Source organism: Lissotriton helveticus, chromosome 9 (genome assembly GCF_964261635.1).
Source record: "Lissotriton helveticus chromosome 9, aLisHel1.1, whole genome shotgun sequence".
NCBI lineage: Eukaryota > Metazoa > Chordata > Amphibia > Caudata > Salamandridae > Lissotriton > Lissotriton helveticus.
Window position 1 is genome coordinate 1,266,253,584 of NC_136070.1, and position 12,104 is coordinate 1,266,265,687.

The 12,104-nt window shown below is 47.4% G+C and overlaps 1 protein-coding gene across 1 annotated transcript in view; it reads right to left on the reverse strand.

The window, feature by feature from the left end:
* Positions 1-12,104, reverse strand: part of LOC144782452 (laminin subunit beta-1-like) — a 385,361-nt gene that overhangs the window by 72,497 nt on the left and 300,760 nt on the right. The window contains exons 25-27 of the mRNA XM_078661828.1: positions 6,625-6,721; positions 3,778-4,156; positions 683-867 (exon numbers count right to left, since the gene is read on the reverse strand). Coding sequence (XP_078517954.1) covers positions 683-867; positions 3,778-4,156; positions 6,625-6,721 — 661 coding nt within the window. The remainder of the gene's footprint in view (positions 1-682; positions 868-3,777; positions 4,157-6,624; positions 6,722-12,104) is intronic.

Here is a 12,104-nt window from a genome sequence, read left to right on the forward strand (position 1 = left end):
GGAGGTGGATTACATGGCTGAGTCCCCCATGGGCTATGAACAAGGTTATCCCTATCCTTGTAGTTTTATCGCTGCATTACCAGCGATAACCTCCCAAAATGCCGCTATCGCTGGAATTTTTACCGCCTAGGCGGTTAGCGTTGTTAATAACGTGATAGCCAGGCGATATTATCCATGGATAGCGGGCGTTAAAAAAATGAACGCTAAGCGCCCTTAGAGTTAATTTTCCCTGTTCCTTGTTAATATGCCCCTGAGTAACTACTTCACATATTATTTTACAATTGAAAAGAGACGGACTGACAGACAGACACACACACATGCACGCACACACACGTATCCACACCCCTTTTGTTCTTTGTGAGTAAGTGAGAGAGACAGAGACAGAGAAAGAGAGAGAGATTGGAGGTAGCAAGGATGATCATTTTGAATCCTAATTCTGCTTCTCAAGGGTGCATGATGGCTGTGTTGGAAGATCTGAACTAAGGTTAGAGCTTTAGAATCGACAAGCGTCTTCACTGTAAGCTAAAGCAAGATGTTTGTGAGTGATGGTGAGAGCTCAGGGACCAAGAAGAAATGTGGGTAGGAAACTGTTTCCATAACAAACCTTCAAGGACAACTTTTTGCAGGTGCCATTCTACCTGCCAGCGTACATGACTCCACTGCCCTTTAAATTCTCTCATACCATTAAATCCAGAAGCCAGGATGGCCTCCAGCTGCTTCTTCAGGTTGGACACAGACGCGTTGAGTTTTCGGACCTCTCCCATTAGCACATCCAACCTGCCTCTCTGTGATCTGTCATCCGATGAGATCTGGTTGAGACGTTTCTCCAGAGCGTCCAGCTGCAGGCACAGTTGGGACATGTCTGCCCTAGGAAGGCAAGATGGATTGAGAGAGGATTTATAGGACTTCAGAAAATCACAGACAGCATTTGACAACTTTACTCTGTCCAATGGACCATTACACAATTTGCTCAATGCAAATACTCTGGGCCCGCTTCACAAAGGTAAACTGAGACAAAAGACTAACTTTACGACTTTCAGTATTTGCAATGGGCATTTACTTGTAGTAAAGTTAGACCTTTGTCTCAGTTTAACTTAAGTTTTGGTCTGAAGTCTAACTGAGCCCAAAACTTAAGTTAAAGTGAGACAAAAGTCCAACTTTACTACTCGTAAATGCCCTTTGTGGATACCGAAAGTCGTAAAGTTAGACTTTCGTCTCAATTTATCTTTGTGATAGACTCGAGTCTATAAACTCTAGAGTCACCCCTTCTCATCTAACAACATTTCCTATCTCCTCCCACTCTCTCATGATGTCAATCTGAAATAAACCAAAACCACCAATCACACCGCACTCTCCCCTCTTGAAACTTCCCAACTCAAACCTCTCTCATTCTCATACTTACAAGTATCCCCTCTATCACACTAACACACTCGCAACATCTAGCGACCTCTTCAATCTCCTCCCACTCTCACGCCCGGTCAATCTAACATAAACCAAATTCACCATTCGCACTTCACACGCCCATCTCAAAACTTCCCAACTCAAACCGCTCTCCTTTTCACTCTTTCAAGTCACCCTGGAATACTGTAGGAGTAAAATGGATGAGTTTATTAGATTGTAAAAGTATTTTCACGCTTGCGTTGTGCGGCTGCGATTGGGGCGAAATGTCACCCCATACAGTATAGACAATAATCACGTGTGATTATAGTGTGGGAGGAGATTGAAAAGGTTGTTAGAAGAGAAGGGGTGTCTCGGGAGTTTATAGTCACGTGGGTGATGTTTGGAAGTTGGAGATGATATGGGATGACTACAGTATTTTTGGGATAACGTAGGGGCCCTATTAGATGAGTTGTTGCATTTGGGGATTGATTTTCTGTTTTGTTAAATAAGATATTTGATCACATTATATGAATATGGATAGAAAAGGTGTTTATTTTAGAATGGTACTTTGGTTGCATTTGTGTAATTAGGTTATTATGGATTAATTAACATGTGATATAAAAGACAATTAATGAATTGTTTTTCCTAAAATTGTAATTTTACGGTTACCCCTGAAGAAGGGCTTACTTAAGCCCGAAATGCATTGGGTTGCAATAAAAGAATACTGCCAAGGACAGATCTTGTGTTCTCGTCGTGTACTTGAAAGAGGTCTGGATGGGCACATCTCGAGCATTGGAAGTGTTTGAAAAAACACGACACCTTACACGTGGATTGAAAAAACAGAAAAAGAACTAGAAATTTTGGAAAAAAGCATTGAATTAAAGGAGTAGAATGGATGAGTTTATTAGATTGTAAAATTATTTTCGCACTTGCATTGTGCGGCTGGGATTGGGGCGAAATGTCGCCCCATACGGTATAGACTATAATCACGTGCCATTGGGGCAAGGCATATGCCCAGCAAGCACGCAAATTTGGATTATCATCATGGTTAAAATTGGCATATACAGACTACCATGGAGTGCATTCCATCACTTTAACCTGTTTGCTTGAATTAAGCTCACATTACTTAGGGTAGCATTTTAGGGTTGGGCAGAGCTTGCAGAGTTTCACTCCACGGGATTCCCCATAGTTACCTAAAAACTATGCAAGATTCAGCGGTGTTCTGTGAGTGGCGGAGTTCGGTACGTCACGCTGCTCATGCTGATTTGTATCGCCGGGAGCTTGTCCCATACCGTAAAATAAGTGCAAACGGCCCCACGCGGCGTGCCAGAAGGCACTGCTTATTTTTGCTGCTCGAGAAGATTTTCTAGTCGAGTGGCAGCATTTTCAGTGTAAGCGGCAGTTTTCTCAACGTGTGTGGTAGTGATTGTCTGCGCCCGCCCACACTGTGAAATCTCGCGGGGAGGCAGTCTAGTGCTCAATTACTTTTCTCACGCTCTTCAACTTAACGTTGGTGGGCTGTGCATGAGAAAAAACTCTGCCACGTGGAGCGTGGAGTGGGCAAAACTGCGAACCCGCCTGCAGAGTGAAGTTTACCGCCCACCCCCAGCGGCAATATAGCCAATCATTTTTTTGCCATCTAAGTCTTGGTTCTGTGTCAATAGGAACTATCCAGCCCAACTACTAGATCACACCCCCTCTGAGTAGGAACACAAGCAACCACAGACTGGTTCATTACTATTTGGGCAAAGACACTAAGGTGCAGTTTGAGTCCGCTGGTGCAGTTAGCAGGGGTTCGATATCTGGGCATACCTGTTGAGCTTAGAGCATTTTTACCAGTGGTTGAGATTAATCCAAGCATTCTGCCTAGCATGTTTTGGTTTAAGTGAACTGTTGGAGAGCGCGCCACACTGCACTGCACTCCTACTGTTTATAAGTTTCTCTAAAGTACAGGTGGCACGTGTACCCATTTTACTGTCCTTGGAGAAATGGAAGGCTTAGTTGGCCTTGTTGGTGTGTGAACTGATGACCGCATATCACAGCAGATGTCAGCACCAGACATTAACTACTGTCCTATCTTACCAGCTGTGGAGCCCACTACCTGAGCCGCTGCGCAGGGAAGAGAATCTCCTACGCTTTAGACGGGTGTTAAAAACATTGCTGTTTAGAAGATCCATGGGTGCAATATAGACTAATGGCTGCTTTTCTGTCTTTGCTAAGTTATTGTTCTTACCATCGATTTCCGAGCGCCTAGAGACCTGTAGGTGAGTGGGCGCGTTATAAATCAAAAATAACAATAACAATAACAACCAGATACAGCTGAATATTTTAATGTTCCTGCCATTGCTTACCCTTGCAAATACACAAAGACAACCATTAATGCAAAAGGGAACTTGCCTTATCTCATTCAGCAGTTTTGCCATCTGGTCCAGCAGCAGAGTGCCCTGACTGCGTCCATCTCCAATCAGCTGCTGAATCCCTCTAAGCTTGTCCTCCAGGTCTCGGATGCGACTGTTGCTGATTTCTGGAGCTGGGCCGCCGGCCAGCAGGTCCGCCGCCTTCTGTTTCAGCAGGTCCAGCTGTCGCAGCAGCTGAGACACAATGGCGTCCCAATGGGCGAAGCAAGGGTGGCAAGCAGTACAGGTAGGAAAGTTGTCCTGGAAGCCACGGTTGCACTGGTCACACCGCTGTCCTGTGAATCCTTCATAGCATAGACAGCGACCAGTCAGACGGTCACACTGCGGTGTCTCAGAACCACGGCTGTCACAGTTACAGGCTGAGAGGCAAAGGAAAAGAGTGGTAAGGCTGTGTGTCACAACTAGAAGTGGTAAGGCCACGTGTCACAACTAGAAGTGGTAAGGCTGTGTGTCACAACTAGAAGAGGTAAGGCCAGGTGTCACAACTAGAAGTGGTAAGGCTGTGTGTCACAACTAGTAATGTTAAGGACATGTGTCACAACTAGAAGTGGTAAGGACATGTGTCACAACTAGAAGTGGTAAGTCCATGTGTCACAACTAGAAGTGATAAGGCCGTGTGTCACAAGTAGAAGTGGTAAGGACGTGTGTCACAACTAGAAGTGATAAGGCCATGTGTCACAACTAGAAGTGGTAAGGACATGTGTAACAACTAGAAGTGGTAAGGGTGTGTGTCACAACTAGAAGTGATAAGGCCGTGTGTCACAGCTAGAAGTGGTAAGGACATGTGTCACAACTAGAAGTGGTAGGGTGTGTGTCACAACTAGAAGTGGTAAGGCTGTGTGTCACAACTAGAAGTGGTAAGGACATGTGTCACAAATAGAAGTGGTAAGAACGCGTGTCACAACTAGAAGTGGTAAGGGTGTGTGTCACAACTAGAAGTGATAAGGCAGTGTGTCACAGCTAGAAGTGGTAAGGACATGTGTCACAACTAGAAGTGGTAGGGTGTGTGTCACAACTAGAAGTGGTAAGGCCATGTGTCACAACTAGAAGTGGTAAGGACATGTGTCACAAATAGAAGTGGTAAGGACATGTGTCACAACTAGAAGTGGTAGGGTGTGTGTCACAAATAGAAGTGGTATGGCCGTGTGTCACAACTAGAAGTGGTAAGGACATGTGTCACAAATAGAAGTGGTAAGGACGTGTGTCACAACTAGAAGTGGTAAGGCTGTGGGTCACAAGTAGAAGTGGTAAGGACGTGTGTCACAACTAGAAGTGATAAGGCCGTGTGTCACAACTAGAAGTGGTAAGGCCGTGTGTCACAACTAGAAGTGGTAAGGCTGTGTGTCACAACTAGAAGGGGTAAGGACATGTGTCACAACTAGAAGTGGTAAGGACGTGTGTCACAACTAGAGGAAGCCTAATAGGGCAGAATTCAGGAAGTCTGACAGCAATGTTGTAAGGCGTTGTGGGTCTTTCAAATGCGATAAGGGATTCTTTATCTAATGCATGGGTTTCCCACCTTTTCTGTAATAAGGGCTAGTTATGTTTAATGAAAATCTTTCCAAGCGACCGATGCTGGACCCCAAGAGGGTACAGCATCGGTCCTTAGGGACAACAAAATGCTGGTTGTCTGGCCCCGGTAGTAAGGAGGCAGGGGGCGATCTCCCTCAGTGACCTCCCCAGAAGCCAAAGCAAGATGGGTCACTTGATGGCCCCTGTTCATTCACCGTGACCAAGGCATGTAGCCACTTTCAACCTTCATTCTGGCTGCCCCCTCTCTCTCTGGAGGAGGCATTCCAGAGAGAGAGAGTATACATCAACACATCCTGACAAACAGTGGTTCTTAAGTGAAATAAGTGCTTTGTAAATGGAACTCCACTGGTGAGGTACAGATAGCCCTGGACTTGCGTTGTAATGGTATGCGTGGTAACAACGCGGTTGTTGTAGTGACTGCGTTGTAAAGGCATGCGTTGTAAATGCATGTAAAGTAATGTCATATATTCTACTTCAACGCTCCGCAACGCAGCCGTTTTCTCACTGGGTTTAATTTTGTTTTGTTTCTTTCGTTGCAGTTCATTTTCTTTTTCACATAAATTGTATGATGCAGCTCATGATAATCAATAATATTTCATATTATGTACATTTACATCATTGTCTGAGGTTGTCACGAGGACAAAGAAAATATTAATAAAGTTTGTTCTTAACAAAAAAAATAACTTAATTTCCTAAAACTTAACAAACTAGAGGTTGAGGTTGAATTAAAAATATAACTGTTGAAATATAAAAGAAAACATGGCTGGGGTAGTCTTCCTTCTATTTCCACTGTGACCAGAGCTTGCAGGAGGGACCAGGGCTGCAGGAGAGACAGCAGACATTTCAAGGAGGAGGATAAGTTAGGAAGGAACCGGGATTGGTGGTCTTGGCTAATGTGCTGTTGATACATGTGCTTTAAGAAGGGAGTGCAAAAAAGCAATGAGGAATGATGTTGGAAGAACATGGGGCACAAAGAAGAGAGACGTAACAAGACCCACGGAAGGGACCGGCGTAATGGTCAAGGTAGCACATCAAGTAAAAAGAGACACAGTGGCGGTTACGCCCTGAAATGGACAGTGGATCAGTGTAAACAGCAAAAGCACAAACCTGACAAAAAAAATGTCCTCATAAAAGCCACTTGTCAGATTGATTTAAAAAACCTACAAACTGACATTTGTAACGAAAATATTAAGGAATTGGTTTGTCTTTTCATATTGATCCTATTGATTAGTCACAGGGCTACTAATGCAAAGGTGAAGCAGCAATGGCCATTTAAACCCACTTAAGGGCTTACCTTGGCACGCCACACTTGGGTCACCCCAGTAATTCTCCTGACAGTGGTCGCAGACGCGACCTCCAAACCCGGGGCGACAGTGGCACTGTCCAGTGAACTGGAAGAGAGAAGCAGCAAAGAATAGAAATGTAAACATTCAGTTTATTGGACCCTAGAATGTATGTATGTATTTATTATGTACATATGTAAGTATGTTGTATTTCTATAGTGCGCACAAAGCCAGGGGCCGTGGAGAGCTGTACATGGTCAAAGACAAGCACAAAGTCTACGGCCCCGATTCACAAAAGTAATCTGAGACAAAATGTTAACTTTACGACTTTCGTTATTCACAGAAGGCATTTAGTAGTAGTAAAGTTAGGATTCCTAACTTTACTACACTAAATGCCTTTTGTGAATACTGAAAGTTGTAATGTTAGGATTTTGTCTTAAGTTAGTTCTGTGAATCGGGCCCCCTAACTTTACTACTTACTAAATGCCTTCTGTGAATACTAAAAGTAGTAAGTTTAGGATTTTGTCTCAGATTAGTTCTTTGAATTGGCCCCTACAAGTGTTAGGAGAAGTTGCTGGTTCTGGATGGTTAATGCATTGATGTAAGAAAGTGGGTATTTAGTTGAAGGGGTATGTACCCAACTTAAGTAATAATCACAAACCTTGTCAGGGTGAACCCTTAAAGTCACTAAAATAACCTGAGCTGGTAGCGAGGGCATAGAGCAGGCAGGCTTAACTAGGGCCAAAGTGCACAGTATTAATGCAGTACTATACTAGCAAAAAAGATTAAATGCAAACCAGTTAAAAAACCCAAAACAAGTTAGAAACAGAATCAAATTTAATGAAATATTACCCACCATTGTGGGGAACAGGAGATATGACATTTTTATGTTTTAAGTAGAAATTATGTCAAGAAGCACTAAGTGACAATGATAGTCAATGGTTGCGGTGGAAGAGGACCGAGGAGCAATTTGACGCTGAACGCGCGTCAGATACACTAACGAGTTTCATCCTGGTCAAAGATTTCACCTTCTGGCTAAAGTCCTTTTAGTCCCAATGCTCCACAGGTGTGCACTTCTAAAGCCCCCCAGGACCTCAGGAGAGGCTCTTAGAGACTCATGGGGTGGTACGGAGAGGCCAGTAGGAGGGCCGGTCCAATGGCCACTAGTAGGCTGGGCGGTTGCACAAAAGGCCTCGTGTAGCTTGTTGTGTTCCTATAGCTTTAACTGGAGGTCAGCCTTATGGCTCTTGGAGTCCACTTATTTGTCCTGGGTACAAGAGGGAGGGCAGGTCTAGTCTTCTAGGCTCTTCTAAGGTTTTAGGCAGCAGGTTCAGTCCTCTTCTGATCTTCCACAGATCTAGGTGTGAAGTGGGTTCTTGGAAATGTCACATTTATGCCTGGCATGAGCTAGTGGGTGGGAATGACCTCTGGGATTCCCTAAGGACAGGGGTAAAGATTCCTGGGGCTAATCCTACCCACGTTGGGCATTTGTAAGATGGCAGAAGGCTCTGGGCACACTACATGCGGGCTCTGAGGGCTGGACATGTGTGGGGAGTGTTCAGTCCTGGGGGCCTCATTTATGAGGCCTTGCTTGAGTTTTGCGCTTCCGATGCGTCACTTTTTGTGACGCATCAGCGACGTAAAACATGCCTCCTGATGCGCACTATTTACAAAGTGACGCATCTAGGCAGATGCGTCATTTTGTAAACCCCTGCGCTACATTATACCTGCGTCAGGTATAATGTATGCAGAGGGGGCGTTCACCCGCAAAAAGCCTCGTAATAGTGACGCAGTGAAATCTATGAGATTTCACTGCGTCACTTTTAGGATGCTGTTGCGTCAAAAGCTTGCGCCTGCCTCACAGCAGGCGTAAGACTGACGCAAGCCCTTTCACATGGAGCTTTCCCCATGTGAAAGGAAGCATTGCTGGAGTTGCGTCACTTTTGTGACACACTCCAGCAATGCGTCACTTTTGCGCCTACAGATACGTCAGAAATACTGACGTATCTGTAACTCCTTGCGACATGATGTGTCATATTGTAAATATGACGCATCAATCATGTCGCAGGGAGAGCGCAGTGAAAAGTGACGCATCGCTGTTTTCACGCAGCGATGCGTCACTTTTCATAAATGAGGCCACTAGTGTCCACTCACATCTAACACTAAAATCCAGTTTTAGACAGTCCCTTTGCCCTCAACACACTCACAGACAAAATGCCTGCTAGAACAAAGCTAAGTTTCAGCAACTAGACAGGACACACACACAGTGTTTCAGCATTCGGTTTGTCTTCTTTGAAGTGCACTCCAAATTTGATCTGTAAACCCAGCAGACTAGTCAAACAGGCTTTGGTACTCCAGCTGGACATGACACTGTGATGTCAACAAGAAGCCCACTGTGACGGAGGCCAGTCTGGCGGGGGACAAAAGAAGGGTGCAGGTCTGAGTGTTAGCTTGTGACAGGGTAGGCCTCTTTAAAGTTAATCAAGCCCTTGAAGCCAAGTCCAGAGGACATCCTGTAATTGGAGGCAACTGAGGATGATGAGAGAACGGAGAATTTGCAAGCCCACTCCCAGCATGTGCAGTGATACCATGTGCCAACGAGAAATATGGTGACATCCTGGAGGAAGTACGAGTGAGAAATACGGTTGCACCCTGCAGGAAGTGCCAGTGGGACATGAGGTGAAACTCTACAGGAAGTACGAGTGGGACATGCTGTGGCACGCTACAGAAAGTGCAGATAAGGCATGCTGTGGCACGCTACAGAAAGTGCAGGTGAGGCATGCTGTGGCACTCTACAGGAAGTGCAGATAAGGCATGCTGTGGCACGCTACAGAAAGTGCAGGTGAGGCATGCTGTGGCACTCTACAGGAAGTGCAGGTAAGGCATGCGGTGGCACTCTACAGAAAGTGCAGGTGAGGCATGCTGTGGCACTCTACAGGAAGTGCAGGTAAGGCATGCTGTGGCACTCTACAGGAAGTGCCAGTGGGGCATGCAGTGGCACTCTACAGGAAGTGCAGGTGAGGCATGCTGTGGCACGCTACAGAAAGTGCAGGTGAGGCATGCTGTGGCACTCTACAGGAAGTGCAGGTAAGGCATGCGGTGGCACTCTACAGAAAGTGCAGGTGAGGCATGCTGTGGCACTCTACAGGAAGTGCAGGTAAGGCATGCTGTGGCACTCTACAGGAAGTGCCAGTGGGGCATGCAGTGGCACTCTACAGGAAGTGCAGGTGAGGCATGCTGTGGCACGCTACAGGAAGTGCAGGTAAGGCATGCTGTGGCACTCTACAGGAAGTGCAGGTAAGGCATGCTGTGGCACTCTACAGGAAGTGCCAGTGGGGCATGCAGTGGCACTCTACAGAAAGTGCAGGTGAGGCATGCTGTGGCACTCTACAGGAAGTGCAGGTAAGGCATGCGGTGGCACTCTACAGAAAGTGCAGGTGAGGCATGCTGTGGCACTCTACAGGAAGTGCAGGTAAGGCATGTGGTGGTACTCTACAGGAAGTGCAGGTAAGGCATGCGGTGGCACTCTACAGGAAGTGCAGGTGAGGCATGCAGCAGCACTACAGGAAGTGCAGGTAAGGCATGCTGTGGCACTCTACAGGAAGTGCAGATAAGGCATGCTGTGGCACTCTACAGGAAGTGCAGGTAAGGCATGCGGTGGCACTCTACAGGAAGTGCAGGTAAGGCATGCGGTGGTACTCTACAGGAAGTGCAGGTAAGGCATGCGGTGGCACTCTACAGAAAGTGCAGGTGAGGCATGCTGTGGCACTCTACAGGAAGTGCAGGTAAGGCATGTGGTGGTACTCTACAGGAAGTGCAGGTAAGGCATGCGGTGGCACTCTACAGGAAGTGCAGGTGAGGCATGCGGTGGTACTCTACAGGAAGTGCAGGTGAGGCATGCAGCAGCACTACAGGAAGTGCAGGTAAGGCATGCTGTGGCACTCTACAGGGAGTGCCAGCGGGGCTTGCAGTGGCACTCTACAGGAAGTGCAGATAAGGCATGCTGTGGCACTCTACAGGAAGTGCAGGTGAGGCATGCAGCAGCACTACAGGAAGTGCAGGTAAGGCATGCTGTGGCACTCTACAGGAAGTGCAGGTAAGGCATGCTGTGGCACTCTACAGGAAGTGCAGATAAGGCATGCTGTGGCACTCTACAGGAAGTGCAGGTGAGGCATGCAGCAGCACTACAGGAAGTGCAGGTAAGGCATGCTGTGGCACTCTACAGGAAGTGCAGGTAAGGCATGCGGTGGCACTCTACAGAAAGTGCAGATAAGGCATGCTGTGGCACTCTACAGGAAGTGCAGGTGAGGCATGCTGTGGCACGCTACAGAAAGTGCAGGTAAGGCATGCGGTGGCACTCTACAGGAAGTGCAAGTGAGGCATGCAGCAGCACTACAGGAAGTGCAGGTGAGGCATGCGTTGGCACTCTACAGGAAGTGCAGGTAAGGCATGCTGTGGCACTCTACAGGAAGTGCAGGTAAGGCATGCGGTGGTACTCTACAGGAAGTGCAGGTGAGGCATGCAGCAGCACTACAGGAAGTGCAGGTAAGGCATGCTGTGGCACTCTACAGGAAGTGCAGGTAAGGCATGCTGTGGCGCTCTACAGGAAGTGCAGGTAAGGCATGCGGTGGCACTCTACAGGAAGTGCCAGTGGGGCATGCAGTGGCACTCTACGGGAAGTGCAGGTGAGGCATGCGGTGGCACTCTACAGGAAGTGCAGGTAAGGCATGCTGTGGCACTCTACAGGAAGTGCCAGTGGGGCATGCAGTGGCACTCTGCAGGAAGTGCCAGTGGAGCATGAGGTGGATTTCTACAGGAGTGCCGGTGAGGCATGCAGTGGCACTCTACAGGAGTGCAGGTGAGGCATGCGGCGGCACTCTACAGGGAGTGCAGGTGAGGCATGCAGTGGCACTCTACAGGAGTGCAGGTGAGGCATGCGGTGGTACTCTACAGGAAGTGCAGGTGAGGCATGCAGCGGCACTCTACAGGGAGTGCAGGTGAGGCATGCGGTGGCACTCTACAGGGAGTGCAGGTGAGGCATGCAGCGGCACTCTACAGGGAGTAGAGGTGAGACACGCGGTGGGACTCTACAAGAAGTGTAGGTGAGGCATGCAGCAGCACTACAGGAAGTGCAGGTGAGGCATGTGGCAGCACTCTACAGGAAGTGCAAGTGAGTCATGCGGTGGCAATCTACTGAAAGTGCAGGTAAGGCATGTGGTGGCACTCTGCAAAAAGTGCAGATAAGGCATGCTGTGGCACTCTACAGAAAGTGCAGGTAAGGCATGCGGTGGTACTCTACAGGGAGTGCAGGTGAGGCATGCAGTGGCACTCTGCAGGAAGTGCAGGTGAGGCATGCAGTGGCACTCTACAGAAAGTGCAGGTAAGGCATGCGGTGGTACTCTACAGGAAGTGCAGGTGAGGCATGCAGCAGCACTACAGGAAGTGCAAGTGAGGCATGCTGTGTCACTCTACAGGAAGTGCAGGTGAGGCA